The 21069-nt window shown below is 40.1% G+C and overlaps 2 protein-coding genes across 2 annotated transcripts in view; both read right to left on the bottom strand.

The window, feature by feature from the left end:
• Nucleotides 1-2543, bottom strand: part of LOC146513212 (putative uncharacterized protein MYH16) — a 63001-nt gene extending 60458 nt beyond the window's left edge. The window contains exon 1 of the mRNA XM_085169326.1: nucleotides 2366-2543. Coding sequence (XP_085025452.1) covers nucleotides 2366-2449 — 84 coding nt within the window. The 5' untranslated portion in view covers nucleotides 2450-2543. The remainder of the gene's footprint in view (nucleotides 1-2365) is intronic.
• A 6451-nt stretch (nucleotides 2544-8994) lies between these two features.
• pts (6-pyruvoyltetrahydropterin synthase) lies at nucleotides 8995-13529 on the bottom strand. Its single transcript, XM_085169337.1, has 6 exons — nucleotides 13377-13529; nucleotides 12331-12410; nucleotides 12224-12246; nucleotides 12073-12129; nucleotides 11526-11596; nucleotides 8995-11435 (listed from the first exon to the last, which is right to left on the bottom strand). Exons 1-6 carry the CDS (start codon nucleotides 13466-13468, stop codon nucleotides 11312-11314), a joined length of 447 nt encoding a protein of 148 aa, XP_085025463.1. The 5' UTR covers nucleotides 13469-13529; the 3' UTR covers nucleotides 8995-11311.
• Between the last annotated feature and the right edge of the window lie 7540 nt (nucleotides 13530-21069).

The following is a 21069-nucleotide window of genomic DNA, read 5'->3' as shown; positions in this document are numbered from 1 at the left end:
GGTTTTAGTAGCAATGCATTAAAACTAGTAATACAGTCCCTAGTGAGATCATAATTAAGAACCAGTTAACTTGTAAGTATGGCAAACTGCAATGCCACTAACAACCACTAAATAGCTAGCTCTTAATATTTTTTTTTTGTTTTACCATAGTGAGCCTTAATAACTAATTTCAGGCTGTTCAATAAATGTGCAAATTAAATCATTCCTCTGTTAATAAAACGTAAAGGTTTGTGTGATAATGGCCCATTATTTAATAGAAAAAATCATTAAAGTTTTTCTAGTAAGCTAAAGGTAATAGCACAGTGTGTAAATGGAAAAGATCCTAACGGACAGTGAGGACTGGGATTAATCACATCTGTCTTTATACATGTGTGTCTGACAATAGATAAAACACATGACATATATCTAAGTTTTACTCAGAGCGACTTTGATGAATGCACTTTATTCTTTCTTTCATCTGCAGTGCTACTGACCACTGCAGTATACAGGTAAGACTGTGACTGTAGACCCAGAGCTTAAGCAAAAACCTGTAGCTCTAAAGCTCAGTGATGCTTAATGCACATCTACTGTGTTTGGGTGCTTCTTATCCAGGTGTGTGTCGTCCTTGAATTGTTAGCTTATTGCTGCAAACAGAGCCTTTCTGTACAGTAAAAAATCCTCAGCATCCAAATTGCTCCCAGATAAGTGGACCACAGAGCGAAGCCTGGCCTCTGGCTGAACTCTGGATCCAGGTCGCAGAGGGAGGTACAGCAAGCCTTTGATCAGCGAAGCACCTCATAGCTCACTTACACTCATGTGGTCAACTGACTGCAGGTCAGGTCCAATAATACCAGCTTATAAATTACATCAGTGATATGACTGTCATTCATTACACTGAAGAGCTGCTCTTTGTGAGTTATTGTCCTGATAAGGTTGATTTGAAATACCTCACATTATTGGACCGCATAACAGTTTAGGATTATAGACAACACTGACTGTAGTTACCGTGAAGTGTGTAGACCTAAACATAACATTATCTGAGGATCAGTGGGATTCCTTTCAATTTAGGAGGAAACGCACAAAGAAACAAAGTATCCCGTCTGAGCCGCATGACCCACATGCACCATCATCAAAGAAGAAAACCACCGAGCTTTTTGTGTCTTTGCTGACAGACCCAGCTGCTACATGTGAAACTACTGAGAGAGACAGGAACCAGCCAGCTGAAAGAGCCACCATGGTCTAGGTCACAGAGTTGTATATCATCTGTGATGGGCAAGTTACATAAAAATGGTAAACAGTTACTCTGCAGTAGCCATCATCCAAAGTACAGCCTTACATTACTTCATATCATTTGACTATCTTTTAATATCCACACACGCCATAGATAGTATACATTAATATAAAGCTGCACAACATGACAGCTCCCCAAAAGAGGTCAAACATCTTGTGATGCTCCCCTGCTGGCAGGCTGCAGTACACGCCCCCGCTGTCACGTTTAATACTTTGTTTTACTTGGCTGATAGTGACCTACACCTGTTTTCATGTGATCAGGCAGGGGATCAATAGGGTCCACGACCCTCTTAGGGACACTCCCAATAGGGCTTAAAAATCTCGGACTCTCCACCAACTGAGAGGTGAAACATCTTCAAGAAGCTTAAAGAAGTCCAGACGCTTTTCTTTCTCAGCTCCATAGACTACCATGATCTTCACAGACACTTTGTTTTACTGTTTTTCATTATTGATATCACTTAATATTAGTAATTAATTCCATAAAGAATGATGTCAGTGAGTTTAAGGGGAACTCTGGAGTTGCTACCTGGCTCCAGTTTAGTAGTTTGGAGTTGTAGTGATCATAAAACTCTTTGCTTTAAATCTTCAAATCTTCCAATGTTTTCTAAGTGGTTGTAATTGATCCTTCAGCAGCACCTTAAGTCAGTGAGCAAGCAAATGAAACTCCCTGTTTTAGTCTCCTCAGGCTTTCTGATGCTTGTCTGTGTTTGCATTCCACTGAAATGTATATGTGAGCTTGTGAGAAGAAGAGGAAAAACTACACATTTAGCTACTCACAGCTTAAACTTTAAGAATGATGCTAATCCTGAAACATGGAAAATCTTAAAGTAAATTAAAAAAAACTTGAAAAGCACATACATGTGTTTCACAAATGATCCTATACACTCTGATGCCCCCTGCTGAATGAAGGACCCTCTTTTCTAGAGGTGTGGGCCGGGAACAAGGAAGAGCCCTGCATCATGGTGGAAGCACAGTGCCAGAAAGAAAACTAACCGGGAGAGATTAAATAACACAAAGTCTGCAAAAAATTAATAAGCAAAGTTTAAGTGAAGAAGGAAAACATGTAGTGCCAGAGAAAAAGAGGCATTTTTCTTACATGTGCCAGGGGTCTGTTGTGGAGAGCAATGGTGGGTCTATACTGGTGGAAGTCAGTCTGGATCACACACACTCTCTTTTCCATCCTCACAGCTCACAGACGCACATGCTGTCTTCACCCAAGCAGGTTCTGGGTAGATAGTGAAGAATGTGTGTGTGCTCTCTTGAAGCTGTGGGAGTGTGTGTGAGAGTGCTATGCATGCTACCTGACCCTGAGGGAGGGAGGGAGGGAAGGAGGGAGGGAGGGAGATGACGAGCAAACAAAAAACAAGCTTGAACACCCCCACGCCGCTCTAAACCCTGATTCCACACATGCACACATTTCTCCTCTTCGCCCAAAGCTACGCCACCTTCTGACAAAGGCATAACAAAAGAAGACAGACTGGCAGCTTTTACCGCAACAATGTAGCGCACACATACTACAGAGCGGCTCATTTGCAACCAAACTGTGTTGTGCATGTGACATTATTATTTTCTGTTTTTAAAATAACAAATACTGAATTTTAATGGCGAAAAAACACCATTTACATTCAATTAAAGTTGTAACAATACCACGAAAAAGCAGCGTCACATTGTAAGGAATGCATGTACAATGCTTTTTGTATTTTTTGGATTATTGCAGGAAAAAAGTTAAAAAGTTAAAAGTAAAAGTTTCTGGTACTCACACAAGTAATTCACAAACTTCAGGCTATGACTGAACTTACACTAGCATTTCATATTCTCATTTATCTGCTAGTTGGAAGTCTCTAGGTCGTGCAATAGCTTCATAATTCATGCATATATTTTATTATTACTTATTTATTAATTAAACTACTTTAATAACTTAATAAATACCCCCTGGGTATTTTTTTTATGTGTGTCATCTGTTGGATAAAGATCTGTTGCACCTACTGGCTGGAGGCAGGAGGAAATCATGCACAAAATGATATGTTTACCTTGCAACACAGGCATAATGACAGCAGTGGGTAATTTATCTTGTTTCATCTTGTGGGCATGAAAAGAACAGATCCCCGAAGTTTTTAATCAAGCTGGCAGGGAAACTTGGGATTTTTTAGAGGCTTATTGTCTATTGTTTGGCTTATGGCTTGACTCACAGTCAAGTGGATGTCAGCATGCATGCAAAGCTCAAGAAATTGATCTTGTGCTCATAAAAAATATACGTTATGTCCCAGTGAATTTATTTTTCACCTTTATAAAGAGTGAAAAGTCACGTTTCTGTTTGTTTTTACATTTATAATTGTGGAAATACTAATATATTCTGACTGAATCCAACAACAATGTGTAATGACAAGCCTGAAGACAATGATCATTAACTCTTGAGCTCTGCTAAGCTAAAGATTAAAGTTTATATGGTGCTCAACTTTGTCTAACTCATGCTTCCAACTTTACCTGCTCCAAATGATTGGTTCTGAATATGTTTATTCAGTGAATAGTACAGTATTTTTGCCTGAGGGTGGCTGGCTTCTCCCTTAGAGATGGGGTGAAGAGTTCAGTCATTCCAGGGGGGCTCAGAGTAGAGCCGCTATTCCTCCACATCAAAAAGAGTCAGGTTGGGTGTTCAGGCCATATCCTACCATAAAGAGGCTATCAGGGTAGACCCAGGCACACTGATGAGATTATATCTCTTGGCTGTCCAGGGAATGCCTCGGTGTTGACTCACTGTTCATTTCTTCCAACCAGCATTTGACTGACGCATACGTCATCCAAGTTCAGCAATATGGCGTTGGCATTTTGGAAAAAAGCATGAGAACACATTTGCGGTGGGTGGAAATTCCTCTCTGTTTATTTCTGTCTTAAGTCAGTCTCTATTGCATATGCAGACAGGGACATTTGTGGGACCATAAATTACGCTTTAGCTGACAACTTGTAGGTTTGCTGCTTCTCAAATGAGGCAAATGGCTGCCTGTGTCCGAGATTAAGAAATTTTAAAGATGACAATGTGGGCATTATATTGTCTAGTTATTAATTCTTCATTTATCCAAATTTTATTTCCAAGAGAGACCTGGCATCATGGCAGTAAACATCAAAACAGATATAGCATTTAACAAGATCATACATTACCGTGACAAGGAAGAAAGACTTTTCTATGTGCAGGATGATGCAAGATGACTCAAGCAACAACTCATTGTTCTTCTGCAACTATCGTGCTAACTAGCTAGCTACCTTTTCTCAAGCAAAGTTCCACAAAGAAGCACAAATATTTGATGAGCACAAACTATTTTTAACCAATTTTATCAAAAAAGGAGTAGGAAATACTTTACATGTTTTAATTCATGTCCCATTTTGACAAACTGTGGTTTTCCAAAGTCAAAATGTGATAAACATCTTTGAGGTATAGCTAGGTGTACAAGATAGTCTCCTAGTGGTAAGGAAAGAGATTGGTGCAAGTAAACAATTAGTATGTGGTTGAGTTAGAAATGTTTAGTGTTTTGCTGAATGGTGTTTCAGAAGCTTTTCTTTTACAACACTTTGCTACACATTTGACACATTTATCACATTCACTGAAATCTAAATGGTTAAATATCACTTATCAAATAAAACGAACCTTCTACTGACTGTTGTCCCGAATTCGAAAATGTGGCGCAAAAACAAACCAATGGAGGCCCAGTAGAGTGCAATCAGATGAAGAGTTTATTAAGAACACGTGTGTGGGAACAGTGTTGGGGAGTAACGGAATACATGTACCGCCGTTACGTATTTAAAATACAAAATATGAGTAACTGTATTCCGTTACAGTTACCGTTTAAAAAGGTGGTATTTAGAATACAGTTACTTTGTTGAAATAAATGGATTACACGGCGGTACTTCCCTGTTTCATATTGTGGCGGGTCAGGACTGTTTGGGTTTTGTTTGACAGCTACGTTCTGTTGTTCCAGGCGGCAGCGTTACGGTTGCCATGGTTACAGGGTGACGCTCTGCATGTTTCCTGGGTGAGAGAGGCCTTTTTTGTTGTTGTTGTGCTAAGCTAATAGGCAGAATGCTACAGGTATAGCTCTAAAGAATGTAGCATCATAGGCAGTGTAGTCCCTGCTGCAGGGAGAATGGACTGCCATACACGTTATGTGTCTGTGAGCGAGGGAGGGAGAAAAAGGAAAAGTACGAGCTGTCATCGAGCAAAAACGGGAGCTGGAAGCATGTAAATATAATAATAACCACTGCAGCCAAGAAGAGTGCCTGACGAGCCCAGTTGTAAGTAAGCTATTAAGACTCGACTGTACACCGTGTTCGTGTTTTCCTCCAAAAACAATAAGTTCTGTTGGAGCAGCCTTTCAACGCCTCTCTCTGTCTCTCGCAAGCAAAGTTGACCCAGACAACAAAGTAAAGCTAGTTTTCAGCTACTAGCCCGACACAGAACCCACCGTATTAGCCAGAGGTCCCTTTACTACGGTTCGGAGCCGCGGACCTTCAGTAACAGTAATAAATCACAGCAATAGTACATTCATGTAGTTGTAAACAGCATGATAATATATTAAGTAATCCAAAGTATTCAGAATAAGTTACTCTCATTGAGTAACGTAACTGAATACGTTACAGAATACATTTTGGGGCATGTATTCTGTATTCTGTAATGGAATACATTTTAAAAGTAACCTTCCCAACACTGTGTGGGAAGAAGCACACAGCATCACATCAGCGGACTTCTTTGCCCAAAATACACAGACAATAGCTTTTTATAATGTCAGGGTTAACGCCCCTTCACGCGCTATAAGAACATTATTTGCATCTTGAGAACATTATGTGCATCGTTTACAGACAATGATCAATTTTAGAGCTAAAGGCAGACACAGAAGTTCCTCTTTCTAGCATCTTTTCCAAATATGGCTATGATTTCAGGCCCCGAAGGCCCCCGTGGACTTGTCCTCCTGTCTGACACATCTTCTGTTACCTGTTACTAAGCAAATGCAAATGCATCAGGTTGCAACAAGAAGCTGAATACATTCAGGCCTTCGCTCAGGCCTGTTTCTAGATTGTGTATGCAGTTTTAACCTTCTGCAGCTCCAAGTCACTTACACAATAGATCGTCCGGACATCGTGCCGAATGAGGCTTATGACCTTTCCTTAATTGACTGAACTTCAACTCTTTAATAAGCACAAAATGCAATGTGTGTGTACAATTATTATGGCTGCACCTGTAATAAAAGGTTAATGTGAGGCCGGCAGGTTTTAATGAACATCTTAATGCAGTATCAATGCTATAGATTATATTATTAATGATGCAGGATATATTGTAGCAATAAAATAATTTCCTTAATCCCACACTGTTTGCAGGAATCCGCCTTGGATTTACATAACTTCACTACATAATGAGGAAGTGAAACAGCCTGTTGTAAGGGCGGCTGTAGCTCAGGAAGTTGGGCAGGTTATCTATTGGAAGGTTGGTGGTTTGATCCTTGGCGGCTCTGGTCTGCATGCCAAATATCATTGGGCAAGAGATGCATACATGTGAACGGCAGATCGAGTTCAGCAGAAAAAAGTGATTGTGTGAACGAGGCAAGTTGTATAAAGTGCCTTAAAGTCTCACAAGTAGAGTAGAAAAGTGCCACATAAGCACCAGGCCATTTGCTATTGCCTAAGCGTTCTGATCCAAAGCTTTTAGCAGAGCACTTGTTTGTGTTGTGCTGTGTTGTTGAGCTAATCTGTGGCAGAGATTAAAGAGTATAAATAAGAGCTGTTTCGGAAAGATGTAGTAAGATGCACAGCCAAACAAGTGAAAGTCTACTACCTGAACACATCACAGCACCAAAAAATATGTTAAATCCATGCTAACACACTGTGAGCTTTGCACATTTATAATATCTGTATTTACATTTGCAAAGATAATTAGGGGATGTAATCCGACTCATCTGCCTTACTTTGGGCTAAGTTCATAAATAAATAAGGCACACAGTTGCTTGTGTTTAAACAGAAAAGCAAAGAGGGCCTTAAAATGTAGCAAAAAATACTTTTCCATGAAACAGGAGGATAATCACTAGCTTTACCTGTTAATTGCAGTAATCCAGCTGCACTCTATGACATGTAATTATAGTTTGATTTGTTCTGTATCTACCCACTTGCTATAAAAGAAGCAGGTTCTTATTCCAGGCTTTTTGACAGATCTCAGATCAGCGAGTGCTTACTGGAATCAAGAAAAGAGGTGAAGTACAAAAGGCTGAGTCTGATCTGGAATCAGAGTAAAGAGGTGGCACTTCTGCTTGCAAGTCTTGCTCTGGCTTGTTTATAGCAGGTCATCTGCCTGTGCATGACACATGTTTATGGAATTTTATTAATTAAAGGTTTGAGTCGGCTGCTGAATCTTGACACAAAGATTACAACTCTGGCAGGGAAACAAGAAGAGGCCCCTTGTTTTAAACTGTGTATGTTCATCCAGAGACACTTCACACATTTTGTGGTCTCAGTTCACAAAGACAATAAAGGGATCAGACTAGAAACCATTAAAGTGGGACACTGGATTTAATCTGTGTGGGTAAATGTGTGTTGCATATGGAAACAGATTTAGTGCACAAAATCACAGGAACCACAGGATACAGCTAGCCTGGCTCCATTCAATGCTTTTAACATTAAGTAATAGTGATAGTCAATTTACAAAGGATTGTTACTATCCGGTCGTTAAGTCTGACGTCACTAGCTGTGTCTGGGCCTAAACTCCACTGCAGGTCCATATATCAAACGATCACTATGGCATTACTGAGAGTTGAAAAACTGTCTAAAGTCTTTCATCTTTAATAAAATGATCAGCGTTCTGCTCTACCAGGTGTAACAATTGAGTTTAACATCCAGGCATCCATGAAAACGGAATTTATGACATTTAACGGAGTTAGAAGTTAGCAGGAAGTTAGCTCGCTAGCTTCTATCTAAATACAATATAGCATGTCCTGACTGCAGGGTTTTGGAAACAAATTAAAATGTACAGCTCTGTTATCACTTCCAACATAAATGAAGACAGAAAACTAAGCAGCAGTGACGTTTGTAGGGTTACTGAAGTTTGGCTAGCTGGTATATAATGTTGTGCTACGTGAGCGCTAGCAACACAGCTATGTTAGCATAATATAAACAAGCGAACTTTTTTCCCCACTCGATAAAAGTTAACGTGAGTGTTCTCGGTGGTCAGGAACAAATGTAACCGCATGGCAGGATGCTGTAAAAGGACCAAACTTCAGCCAGGAGAACAACTGAGATAATCCATCCACAATACGAGGTTAGTCATTCATATACTGCTGCATGGGCTGGGCTGTAGTTACATCCTAAGGTTTTAAAAACTGAGCTTAAATAAATGATTAGCGGTAATAAAAGCCGAGGGAGGTCAACAGTGATCACTGACTGTTTTAGGAGCTTTTTGAGATTAAATAGAAGAAAATACAAAACATTAAACATGTTAACAACACAAAAGCCATATTAAACGCAGACTACTTTAGGCCCGGAAGTAGGATTCGTCACGTCATCACTTAACGACCAGATTGGTGTCGATGGGTACAATCACCATGTAGTATTAGCATTTTGGTCCCCAACATGTAAAGTAAGTAAGTAAAGTAAAATTTTATTTGTATAGCACCTTTCAAGACAAAAATCACAAAGTGCTTCACAGAAAAACTAAAACATAAAAGCAGAAATCAACCAAAAGCAAGTTTAAAAAGATGTTTTCTAAATGAAACCACTGAGTCCACAGACCTCAGGCTTAAAGGAAGGGAGCTCCAGAGTCTGGGGACTACAACTACAAACGCTCTATCGCCTTTTGTTTTCAGCCTTGTATGTTGGACGACCAGCAAGCCCTGATCACATGACCTCAGGGACCTGCTGGGGATGTACTGATGTAAAAGATCCACTACTGTATCAGTAGTGCTGAATGTCACCTATACTTTTACTACTTCTTTCAAGGCTACAAACCAGCCTGTTAACCTGCAGCAGCCTTTCCCAAACATTCGGCACAGTTCTTTATACATCAGGATGTGGACATGTTCAGTTTCTGTAACAGGAGGAAGTAGTTCTTGCTCAGTCCTTTCCTTCACATTCACATTGTTCCACATTCTTGGATTTTTAAGCAATATAAAAATAAAAAGCATCAGCTTTAAAAGGTCATTTAGGAGTCTGACCTATTACTCTCCTCAATAACATTCTCAAAGTCACCAAAATGTGGTGTCCTATTGAATCCTGACATCCTGGAGGCACAAATTAAAAAAAGACTGAGCAAATCAAATCAAAGAAACAGTGTATGGTCTTAATTTCTGCTGGTAGTTTGACTGATGGCTTTAAATTTATGACTTACTCATGGAGCACATTCCTCAGAGACATAATAGCAACTATCTAAAGTTTGGAGATCAGACAAGCTGACGGCACCTCAGTCCTCTGATCCTCAGGGATCAGATGGGATCTAAAAAAAGAGAAGGCACTCACTTTTTCACACCAGCAAAAAAGTTAATATTTAGCTGCCTGAAGCTACGATTCACAAACCAAATCTGAAAGCTCTCTGCATCCAAATATGAAGCATTAACATTAGACATTACACAGCAACATATAGCATATATGCATTTTTAATTTCCATGCCTTTGATCTTAGACAACTTAAAAGTTCACAAACGTTACTTGAAACTGGTGACTTGGTGTGACTTTTGCAGGTATGTAAATAAAAACAATCCAGGTTTTATGACAATAATGCTGTTTGAGATGAAAGGAGTGCGCCCACTTTCATTTGGGTAAGTTTTGTGGGAGCAGAAAATATGAGCTCATATCACCCCCCAACCTTTTGTGGTAAACTTATTACCCCGGTGCAAATGTGCCAGAGCCTCTAAGAAATGTGCAGCTCTTTACTGACATCAAGTGGTTAAAATGACAGACACGTGTACCTTCTTATAAATATTCAGTACTTGGTCAAGTCTCCTTTAGCAGGAATTACTGCGTCGTTGTGGTTCGTTATGGCGAGCTGCCATCAGCTCTTTCTGCATTTTTTTGTTTGGGGCCTTTTCGTCGTGACAATACTCCATATATATGGGGATGGGGTTCAGGTCAGGTGAGGCAGTTGGCCAGTTCCATACAGTATTAATGTGTCAGCGAACCATTTGGTCCTGCAGTAGTTTTAGCATTGCAGCCAGATACTGAATCCAGCTGAACAAAAGAAATCAGCATCACACAGATGCAGACAAAGAGCTCTCAAAGCTCCTGCTAAGCTCCTGCGTTGACTTTGGACTTCACAAAACACAGAAGATCAACCACTGCCAACAGCTACCGATGACTTTACAGACTGTGGAAACAGATTTCCAACATCTTTAATTCTGTACCTCTTGACTCAAACCCTTCATCTGAAAATAAAATCCAAGCTCTACTCATATGAAAAAGTTAGGTCTACTCCACCGAGCTGAGAGGGATGTTTTTATTCCACTAGATGTCACTGTTGGACTGAGAATATCTTATTAGGATGTTCACAACTCATTTTCATATTTATGCCAAATGACATGTAAATATCAGACTTCTGGTAATTTTTTTACCATTTGTTAATACTAGCATGAAACAAAGGATGCTTCTGATTGGTCAGGTCTGCGTCACCTGTATTACTTTTGAATTTGGTTCATTAAATTTCTCCATCCTCTGGAGGGAGGTCAGACCTCCTGTTGTGTAAACCATATCTAATGAGGCCCAAAACCACCAGTGAGAATCAATTTTTATTTAATTGAATTCAGTCTACAATATGCTTGACAGTTTATTTTATAACCACATTTTTCAGGCTTCTGTTCTCTCATTTATGGCAAATTTTCCTCAAAATGATGAGATCATAAATAGGATTCTGTTTACAAGAATATACATGGCAGTATCTATGAAATCTCTGCTGTGCAAAAGGAACAACGTCTAAAAGACTTTCAAACTACGTGTGACCAGAGTGAAGTCAGTCCGTAAACAATTAGCCTAAAATAAGTAGAAAGGAATGGCACTTTAGGGCTTCTAAACCAAACACTGCTTCACTACTCTCCTCGATACACAACCACGTTCTTGTCGGTCTCGTGAATCTTGATCTCATAGAGCAGGCCGGGCGGGAGAACCTTCACCATGTTGTCCCAGATGTAAACAGCCACATTCTCTGTTGTGCTAAGTGGGCAGATGAAAAAGAAGTTTCAGTGAGGAAAACCAAATTAATCTGTAATAAGATTGGTGACAATAGCCTGAAAGGGTACACACCTGACAACCGTAGTAAAATATGGAACATCCTTATCAAGGTTTTTATGGTCCAGTGGAATCATGATGACTTCCTGCAGGAGAAGCACTGTTTTTAATTTAAAACGTTTCAATATACTGTGCACCAACTGGGCAGTTAGTTACTAACTTCAGAGTTTGTTCCATACAGAGCTAATGTAGGTCATCCTAAATGTTCTGTGTAAAACTAACAAAGGACAATTTTAGTCTGCATGTTGTAGAAGTAGTGCACAAATTTACCAACTTAACATAATAAAAACTGTCTATAAACCTGTTAATATTTACAACAGTTAAAACCTCAAAACTATACAATAATAATTTTAATTAGCACATAAGTAATTGAGTTATTTACTATCAAATTGGTAATAAAAACTGAAAAATTTAATTAATCTTCGCATCCAAAACAGCTTTTATCAAGCTAAACCCAGTCCAAAACAAGTCTGTTTTTTTGAGTAACATTTAGCCAGTTTTTAAATTCCATTAAGAATTTAAAAAAAAGAAAAAAAAAGGAAAAGAAAAAAAAAAAAGTTACCTCGATACATTTCTTCAAGTCAGTCAGATTCATGACCATGCCAGTTTTAGCATCAATCTGAAAACATATACAGAAAACACTTGTTCCTGAAACAGGTTTTCCTATTTATTACTAGGGTGACATGGATTCCTCACAAAAATGTTCCAGATACCTTTCCACGCACTGTTACCTCCACTGTGGGGAGAAACGAGAACGATGAATGAAGAGCATTACACTCCTAATATAGTTCGTTAAATTAAGTGAAGGAGTGTGACAAACCTTTGTAGTTGTGTCCGTGACCGTTGGGATTGTTGCACTTTCCGTACACTTCTTTATTCTCCTCATCACTCAGGTGAATGCTGAATGAGATGTGAAGGAATAGTCAGGAAAGCCTTTTGGCCAAGACAGTCAAAAGCTCTTTAATGTGCATTTCTAACAGTCATGTAGTATAAAGAGATGACAAAAAGCCAATAAAAGTACGCTAAGCTCAAGTATTTTGATTTTTAACAGTGTAACTGTCACATTTTGTAGACGTATACTAGGTAACGTGTTATTGCTTAACAACAACAAAAATTGTACACCAAACAGTATAGTAAAAGATGTTTATTAGCACAGCATAAAATGTTGATCTAGATCGGGGTGTCAAACTCCAGGCCTCGAGGGCCGGTGTCCTGCAGGTTTTAGATCTCACCCTCGATCACCACACCTGAATCAAATGATTAGTTTATTACCAGGCCTCTGGAGAACTTCAAAACATGTTGAGGAGATAATTTAGCCATTTAAATCAGCTGGACACATCTAAAACCTGCAGGACACCGGCCCTCGAGGCCTGGAGTTTGACATCTGGATCTAGATCTAATTAAGTCGTCTCCAATTAATCTTTGGATAGGCTCGTTTTCGACAGCGCCGACTGCACGTAAATGCAGCATGAGTGGATATTCCGCGAATCTTTCTGAGTTTAAGCAGAATGCCGCAAACACCAAAAGCTTTAATCCGCTAAAGAGCAAGAACACGGGTGTCAGTGACACCGTGACAGTGACTTTCCCCTGCTCCAAACGATCCACATCACTTATTCAGCATCCTAATCATCGCGCTTCACTTCTCCACGATCCTCCATCCACGATACACGGGATTTTACTCGCTCTTGTAAAAACACACTTCAGTACATGTCAAACGCAAACCCTGCGCCACCAGGTGAAAGCTACTTTCATTCGGCGCACTTCAGTGTGAGTGCTTTAAGAAGGTGTTTGAAATAAACCCGCTTTCGGGACGACTCTCTATCAGCCTGCTTCCTCCGTAACGGAGGAGAGATGGAGGCGATGTACCTGTGAAGACGGTGACAAGCGCTGAAGCTCTCGATTCTGCTTATGTATCCGATGCGCTCCGCTGTGCTACTCTGCGCAGATGACCCTGCCATTATGTCACCGCACAAACACAAAGGGGACGGCTTATATCAGCTGATAAACCGGAAGGAGAAGGTATAAAACCGTGACTCAAGCTGTAAGGTCATTGGCGCAAATCAGGGGCGTTATTATAAGTCACATGATCTACATAAGCAACAAAAGCCCTCAGGTGAAATTTGGAAGACCATTAATACATAAATACTCATCAATATAACACATTTTAATGCTGTAGATGCACATAAATAGATGACTACACGTGAGGGTCTTATCAGCAGGTAGTATACCAGGTGTCCAACTTATATGCACGACACTACATTTTTATCCATAGTCTTCTTATCCTGTTTACACATTGTGATTGATTTACAAAAGTCAATACACGTGAGTCACTGGAAACAAAAAAGAGTGGTGCTGATCTATGAGTGCATCCTTTCGGATACGTAAATATTATTAATAGAGCAGCAGCTGCAATAAGTTATTATATTATCAACAGTTATTTGAATAAAAAAGGTGCAATGGACATCATGAAAACATGAAACCTAATGTTATATAACAATAACACTTTACAACACAAACAAGACTCTTTCCCCCACAATTAGTTGCTGGTATCCAGTCATCCTGCCAATAGCAGTATAGCACGGTCAGCAAAGTCAATAAAGCCACAAGCTTAAACACAAATAAACCCTATTTCACAGAATCATCCCCCATGTTGATGTCTGGTGCCAGCAATGACTAATAGGCAGTGTTGGGAAGGTTACTTTTAAAATGTATTCCATTACAGATTACAGAATACATGCCCCGAAATGTATTCTGTAACGTATTCAGTTACGTTACTCAATGAGAGTAACGTATTCTGAATACTTTGGATTACTTAATATATTATCATGCTGTTTACAACTACGTGAATGTACTATTGCTGTGATTTATTACTGTTACTGAAGGTCCGCGGCTCCGAACCGTAGTAAAGGGACCTCTGGCTAATATGGTGGGTTCTGTGTCGGCTGGTAGCCGAAAACTAGCTTTACTTTGTTGTCTGGGTCAACTTTGCTTGCGGGAGACAGAGAGAGGCGTTGAAAGGCTGCTCCAAGGGAACTTATTGTTTTTGGAGGAAAACACGAACACGGTGTACAGTCGAGTCTTAATAGCTTACTTATAACTGGGCTCATCAGGCGCTCTTCTTGGCTGCAGTGGTTATTATTATATTTACATGCTTCCAGCTCACGTTTTAGCTTGATGATTAGCTCATACTTTTCCTTTTTCTCCCTCCCTCGCTCACAGACACATAACGTGTATGGCAGTCCATTCTCCCTGCAGCACGGACTACACTGCCTATGATGCTACATTCTTTAGAGCTATATCTGTAGCATTCTGCCTATTAGCTTAGCACAACAACAACAACAGGCGCTCTCTCACCCAGGAAACACGCAGAGAGAGAGCGTCACCCTGTAACCATGGCAACCGCAACGCTGCCACCTGGAACAACAGAACGTAGCTGTCAAACAAAACCCAAACAGTCCTGACCCGCCACAATATGAAACAGGGAAGTACCGCCGTGTAATCCATTTATTTCAACAAAGTAACTGTATTCTAAATACCACCTTTTTAAACGGTAACTGTAACGGAATACAGTTACTCTTATTTTGTATTTTAAATACGTAACGGCGGTACATGTATTCCGTTACTCCCCAACACTGCTAATAGGATGCGGTCAGCATTACCTGAGATACACAGGAAGAAGAGGAAGAAGATGTCTGGGAGTTATTTAAAAAACAATGATCATCTGACAACCAAGCATGCACAGAACACAGTGAATGAATTACGAAAGGCAGGCTTAGAAAATAACTCAAAGTCATCCATCCGTCCTGTTCTCCCCTCGGGTGAACACAGTGAAACAAACAAGCATTCACACTCTCACATGCACCAGTTAATATACCGTGCATGTCTTTGAACTCTGGAAGCAAACTAGAGCACTAAGAGGAAAGTCACAAAGGCACAGAGAGAAAGAATCAATTCAAAAGCTAACCTACATGTTCTTCTAAACTATGGAAGGAAATGCTGAGAAATATTTGGTCTCTGTTGTTATTAATTAAGAACTTTGTCTCACAACAATTGTAGAGTGGTCTTGCAGTTTCTCCTGGCTGTGTCATTTAGTTTAATTGTGAAACAACATCCCCCTGAGAAAACTTCTAAATGCTTCATTTGTTTGCTTCATTTTGACTGATTTAATAGGGAAAGCTGTTTTAATCACATACTGCAGTGTAATGCTGTGTTTGGTTTCCTTCTGGAGTAGGATTACTTTGCCACACTGTCATTAGTGTGTGTAGCTGCTTCCGCTTTATAAGTCCTGCATGATGATGTGAGTGCCACACTGAAGCCCTGTGATTCCTTCTTTGCATTGCGGTGATCTTAAAACCATCATTATGTATGTACGTGTGGGTTCCTCAACCAGATTACCTTAAAGCTGTGTGATTAATTCCAGCATCTAATCCCAGTGTAGTGAGCGTGCTCTGCCTCAACTAATCCACAATGGTTAATGAGACACTGTTTACTGCTTACTTTGTCTAATCCAGGAAATAGATAATCAACAGAAACAGGAAGTACAATAATCCTGACCTCTGAAATATTACTGTAAATGCTGTAATATTTTATTCTGATGAAGACTTTACAGTGGATTTTAAAATTATGAGTTTCAGAACCATAATTTCTGCTTTATATGTTTTAAAGTGAGCAGCACCCTGTGGTGGCCTCCTATCTGACCCCCTCAAAACCAAACAGATTTTTTTTACACCATTACTTTAGTATATGTAATAGGCACTTAAAGTACACAACCCCCCTTGTGTACTTCAAGCACCTATAATCAGTGTTGGGGAGTAACGGAATACATGTACCGCCGTTACGTATTTAAAATACAAAATATGAGTAACTGTATTCGTTACAGTTACCGTTTAAAAAGGTGGTATTTAGAATACAGTTACTTCGTTGAAATAAATGGATTACACGGCGGTACTTCCCTGTTTCATATTGTGGCGGGTCAGGACTCAGGTTAAGACAAAGTTCTTAATTAATAACAACAGAGACCAAATATTTCTCAGCATTTCCTTCCATAGTTTAGAAGAACATGTAGGTTAGCTTTTGAATTGATTCTTTCTCTCTGTGCCTTTGTGACTTTCCTCTTAGTGCTCTAGTTTGCTTCCAGAGTTCAAAGACATGCACGGTATATTAACTGGTGCATGTGAGAGTGTGAATGCTTGTTTGTTTCACTGTGTTCACCCGAGGGGAGAACAGGACTGATGGATGACTTTGAGTTATTTTCTAAGCCTGCCTTTCGTAATTCATTCACTGTGTTCTGTGCATGCTTGGTTGTCAGATGATCATTGTTTTTTAAATAACTCCCGGACATCTTCTTCCTCTTCTTCCTGTGTATCTCAGGTAATGCTGACCGCATCCTATTAGCAGTGTTGGGGAGTAACGAAATACATGTACCGCCGTTACGTATTTAAAATACAAAATAAGAGTAACTGTATTCCGTTACAGTTACCGTTTAAAAAGGTGGTATTTAGAATACAGTTACTTTGTTGAAATAAATAGATTACACGGCGGTACTTCCCTGTTTCATATTGTGGCGGGTCAGGACTGTTTGGGTTTTGTTTGACAGCTACGTTCTGTTGTTCCAGGCGGCAGCGTTGCAGTTGCCATGGTTACAGGGTGACGCTCTCTCTCTGCGTGTTTCCTGGGTGAGAGAGGCCTTTTTGTTGTTGTTGTGCTAAGCTAATAGGCAGAATGCTACCGGTATAGCTCTAAAGAATGTAGCATCATAGGCAGTGTAGTCCGTGCTGCAGGGAGAATGGACTGCCATACACGTTATGTGTCTGTGAGCGAGGGAGGGAGAAAAAGGAAAAGTACGAGCTGTCATCGAGCAAAAATGGGAGCTGGAAGCATGTAAATATAATAATAACCACTGCAGCCAAGAAGAGTGCCTGACGAGCCCAGTTGTAAGTAAGCTATTAAGACTCGACTGTACGCTGTGTTCGTGTTTTCCTCCGAAACAATAAGTTCTGTTGGAGCAGCCTTTCAACGCCTCTCTCTGTCTCTGCTAGCAAAGTTGACCCAGACAACAAAGTAAAGCTAGTTTTCGGCTACGAGCCGACACAGAACCCACCGTATTAGCCAGAGGTCCCTTTACTACGGTTCGGAGCCGCGGACCTTCAGTAACAGTAATAAATCACAGCAATAGTACATTCACGTAGTTGTAAACAGCATGATAATATATTAAGTAATCCAAAGTATTCAGAATACGTTACTCTCATTGAGTAACGTAACTGAATACGTTACAGAATACATTTTGGGGCATGTATTCTGTATTCTGTAATGGAATACATTTTAAAAGTAACCTTCCCAACACTGCCTATAATTCAGAACATTGGTATGTATGGTAAATGTGGTAAAAAGTTGTTTTCAATAAATATAACGTATATATTTAATAGTTACCCCTGACTTATCATTAAACTGGCAAACCTTCACAAGATGAAAAAAATGAACATGATGTAAAGCTTGTGAAAAGGGATAACGCCGATCTCTCCCTCCGATTCTTTTTGTCTTGGTAAAAATCACGCAGAGATGTTTCCATGTTTTACACAATCCTTTTATGATTTTCCTTACAGATGCATCTGGAGATCAGCACACGGCAGTCCTATTCTAAAGGCTCATCTAAAGAATTCCACACAGCAGTTGCAGTTATAACCTCTGGTCTCCTCCTCCTACAGTAAACACCCCCACAATGAAAATACACCGGTACAGTGGCCAGGGGTGCTGACCCCCATCTCCTTTTAAGGTAGCGTCCATTGGCAATGGTCTGCCCCTCACCCTCAGTAACTCTTGCTTCCTGCCCTGGGGGTGGGGGTTGATTGTCCTTCTGCCCTGTACCCCAGTTCTTTGTTCCCATTCCAGGCCTATTTTCTATTTTGTATACCCATTAACCGCCATATTGTGATATTAAAAGCAATCCCAAACTATATTCTCTTTAACTCTGATGTATATTAAGGAATCTATTCTCAACAAGCTGAAATTGTCTATAAAGATGTCTCAAGCCTGCTCCAGAAGACAGGTAGGTCTGTGGAAAGGTGTTGTTGCATTTTAATTTGTGTGCATATAACAATCTGATTTTGTGCTTGTAGCTTAGCGTGCAGTTCTTCTTCTTTGATGCTTAACAGCAGCTAACATCCAGAATGATGCATTACTGCCACCTGTAAGATTCTCCAGTCATTTAACGCCACTAACCAGTCATTCTGTTTGCTAATGAGCATCAGAGGGTAAAAGCTCTATCTTAGCTGCCTGGGTGGATGCTAGACTGAGAGTGTGTTTAGCATGTCAGAAAGACACGAGGGAGAAAGTTGGCACTTAAGTGGTTGAAGCCTCTGATGCTATGATTCCTGGTGCACCAGGGTGTGTATAACCATTTAACTTCATTAAAGATAGCAATGTGACTCTTGTATTTTCTGAGGCAGATGTTGATATTTACTTTGCGAGGTTTGAGCGTAAAGCTACTAAACTGCTACTAATGTTGCAGTTACAGTTAGCAAGTAAGGCTCAGGGGGCTTGTTTTCCACTGTTTCCCAAGGTCTAATTTACAAAAACTTGAAGAGTGCCATTTTACAAGCACATGAACCTGTACCAGAAGCCTAGAGAGAGCATTTCCAGGGTATCCAAAACCATCTAGTCAAACCTACACAGACTTTACCAGAGGGAAGGGAATTTTCTTCGTTGGGGGCGTTATGCATCCAGGGCTATTGATTTAGCCATGGTGTAAGACTTGTGCACTGAACTGTGCCCAAATGTACTGGGGTGTATTTAGATGAACAAACTGTCAGTCATTGGTGTCAGACTAATGGTCTGTGGACTTGCAGGTTGACAAAATCTGCAAGATTCCTCTTCCCATAGCAAAGTCACTTTGCTATGCCCAGTTCATGACGACTTTTCCGGCTTTAACTATTTTGGGTAACCTGTATGTATACCATGGCTCTTTCTGGGCCTTCTCTGTTGTTTTATGTTTTTTGTTGTTGCTTTTTATGTTCTCAGCCCACATGAACACTTGTGAATGAACAGAAAGCTATTTCTGCAGACATGTTTGTAATGCTAGTTAATGGAATGATAAACCTCTGATGAAAATGGTTGCACCATGGAGGGTGATGCTACAGGCAAAGTGAAGGTGTGTCAAGATTTATAGGAAAGTAGGAGTAAATCAGGTGTAGCACCGTCATTGTTTATGATTAAAATCTGATGGAAATTATAGCTGGAAGGAACGATCTGAAACCACTTAAACGTAGATGGTGCTGAACTGATGCTGAGTGCTGGCTGTTTTGTAACTGTTGGAGCAGAACTGTATGAAATTTGGTGCAAATTGGATTTTGTGCTGAGGGCGATGTAATTAACAGCTAGAACTACTAAAAGAAATGCCACTTATGTTGGCTGTCAGCAACATTTATTGGTGGCAAGAGGCCTAAATCTGGGCTCAGACTGAATGGATACACATAAGAGTGAAAAAAGGCACATAAAAGAAAGGAAGGGAGAAATATAATAGACAATAGCCAAAATAACTAGCTTCTATTCTCCCATCTTTATGGTTAAAACTAGGTGTTGGTCAAGTAATGGTAGTAGTGCAAGTAGGGATGCAACGATACCAATTTTTTCAAACCGATACTTGGATCTGAGTACTTGCCGATACAGAGTACAAAAACCGATACTTCTACCACACACACACACACACACAAATGCAATGAATTGGAAGACAGGTTTTATTTTATTCTCTGCCGATAAAAAATAAAATCTTAATAAAAATGACCACAAAAAAATTTCAAGTGAAAAATAAGCACTTCTGTTAAATTATTGCGGAGTCTCCACATTGTAATTTAACAAAACTGAATTATTGGCACTGTCCCGAGCTTTCAGAATAATAAATACTTTTAACATGTTCAACACGTTTATTTATTATATTTCATATTGCAGCTCGAGTATGCTGAGAAAACGGTGCAATCCTATGTTTTCCATGACCTGCATTGGCTGGTCATCCAGAGCGATAAAATGAGTCAGAGCCTCTGTTATTTTAACTGCCTGTGGATTTTCTCGACATTTTTCTTCGCTTTTCCAAAACCTGAGTTAAAGTTGGCTGTTCCGGTCCACACTGCTGACATTTTGTTTAGCCTAGCTACAGCAGCCTCCAGTTTCTCTTTTTTATCTGGAGCCGCCAGTCTCACTCGCCTAACCCTGTGCCTGTTTAGCGCAGGATGTCCCCCTAGTGGCCAATCTAAAAAACTACAACAGAAATGACAAGCCACCCTCTGATTAATGAAATAAGTTAGTATCGGTTCATGGTATCGGTTAACTTTTACAAGTATGTCTGTGAAGGTTCTCAGTCATCCAGGTCATCGTAGTCAAAGGAGCTTGCAAAGAAAAGCGTCTGGTCTTCTTTAAGTTGCTTGAAGATGTTTCACCTCTCATCCGAGAAGCTTCTTCAGTTCTAAGGTCAAATGGTGGAGAGTCCCAGATATAAACCTAGTGGGAGTGTCCCCCCACAGAGGGACAAAAGGACCCCCTGATGATCCTCTAATCGCCTGAGCCAAGG

The sequence above is a fragment of the Neolamprologus multifasciatus genome, chromosome 8, assembly GCF_963576455.1.
Source record: "Neolamprologus multifasciatus chromosome 8, fNeoMul1.2, whole genome shotgun sequence".
Taxonomy (NCBI): domain Eukaryota; kingdom Metazoa; phylum Chordata; class Actinopteri; order Cichliformes; family Cichlidae; genus Neolamprologus; species Neolamprologus multifasciatus.
This window is presented reverse-complemented; position numbering and strand designations above follow the sequence as displayed.

What these genes read in the sequence shown, in the direction of transcription:
- pts (XM_085169337.1), bottom strand. Translation starts at nt 13,468, where the DNA reads ATGGCAGGGTCATCTGCGCAGAGTAGCACAGCGGAGCGCATCGGATAC. An exon ending in TCACGGACACAACTACAAAG is followed by an intron (nt 12,247 to 12,330) that starts GTTTGTCACACT and finishes TTCTCCCCACAG; the next exon opens with TGGAGGTAACAGTGCGTGGA. An exon ending in ACTTGAAGAAATGTATCGAG is followed by an intron (nt 11,597 to 12,072) that starts GTAACTTTTTTT and finishes CTTCTCCTGCAG; the next exon opens with GAAGTCATCATGATTCCACT.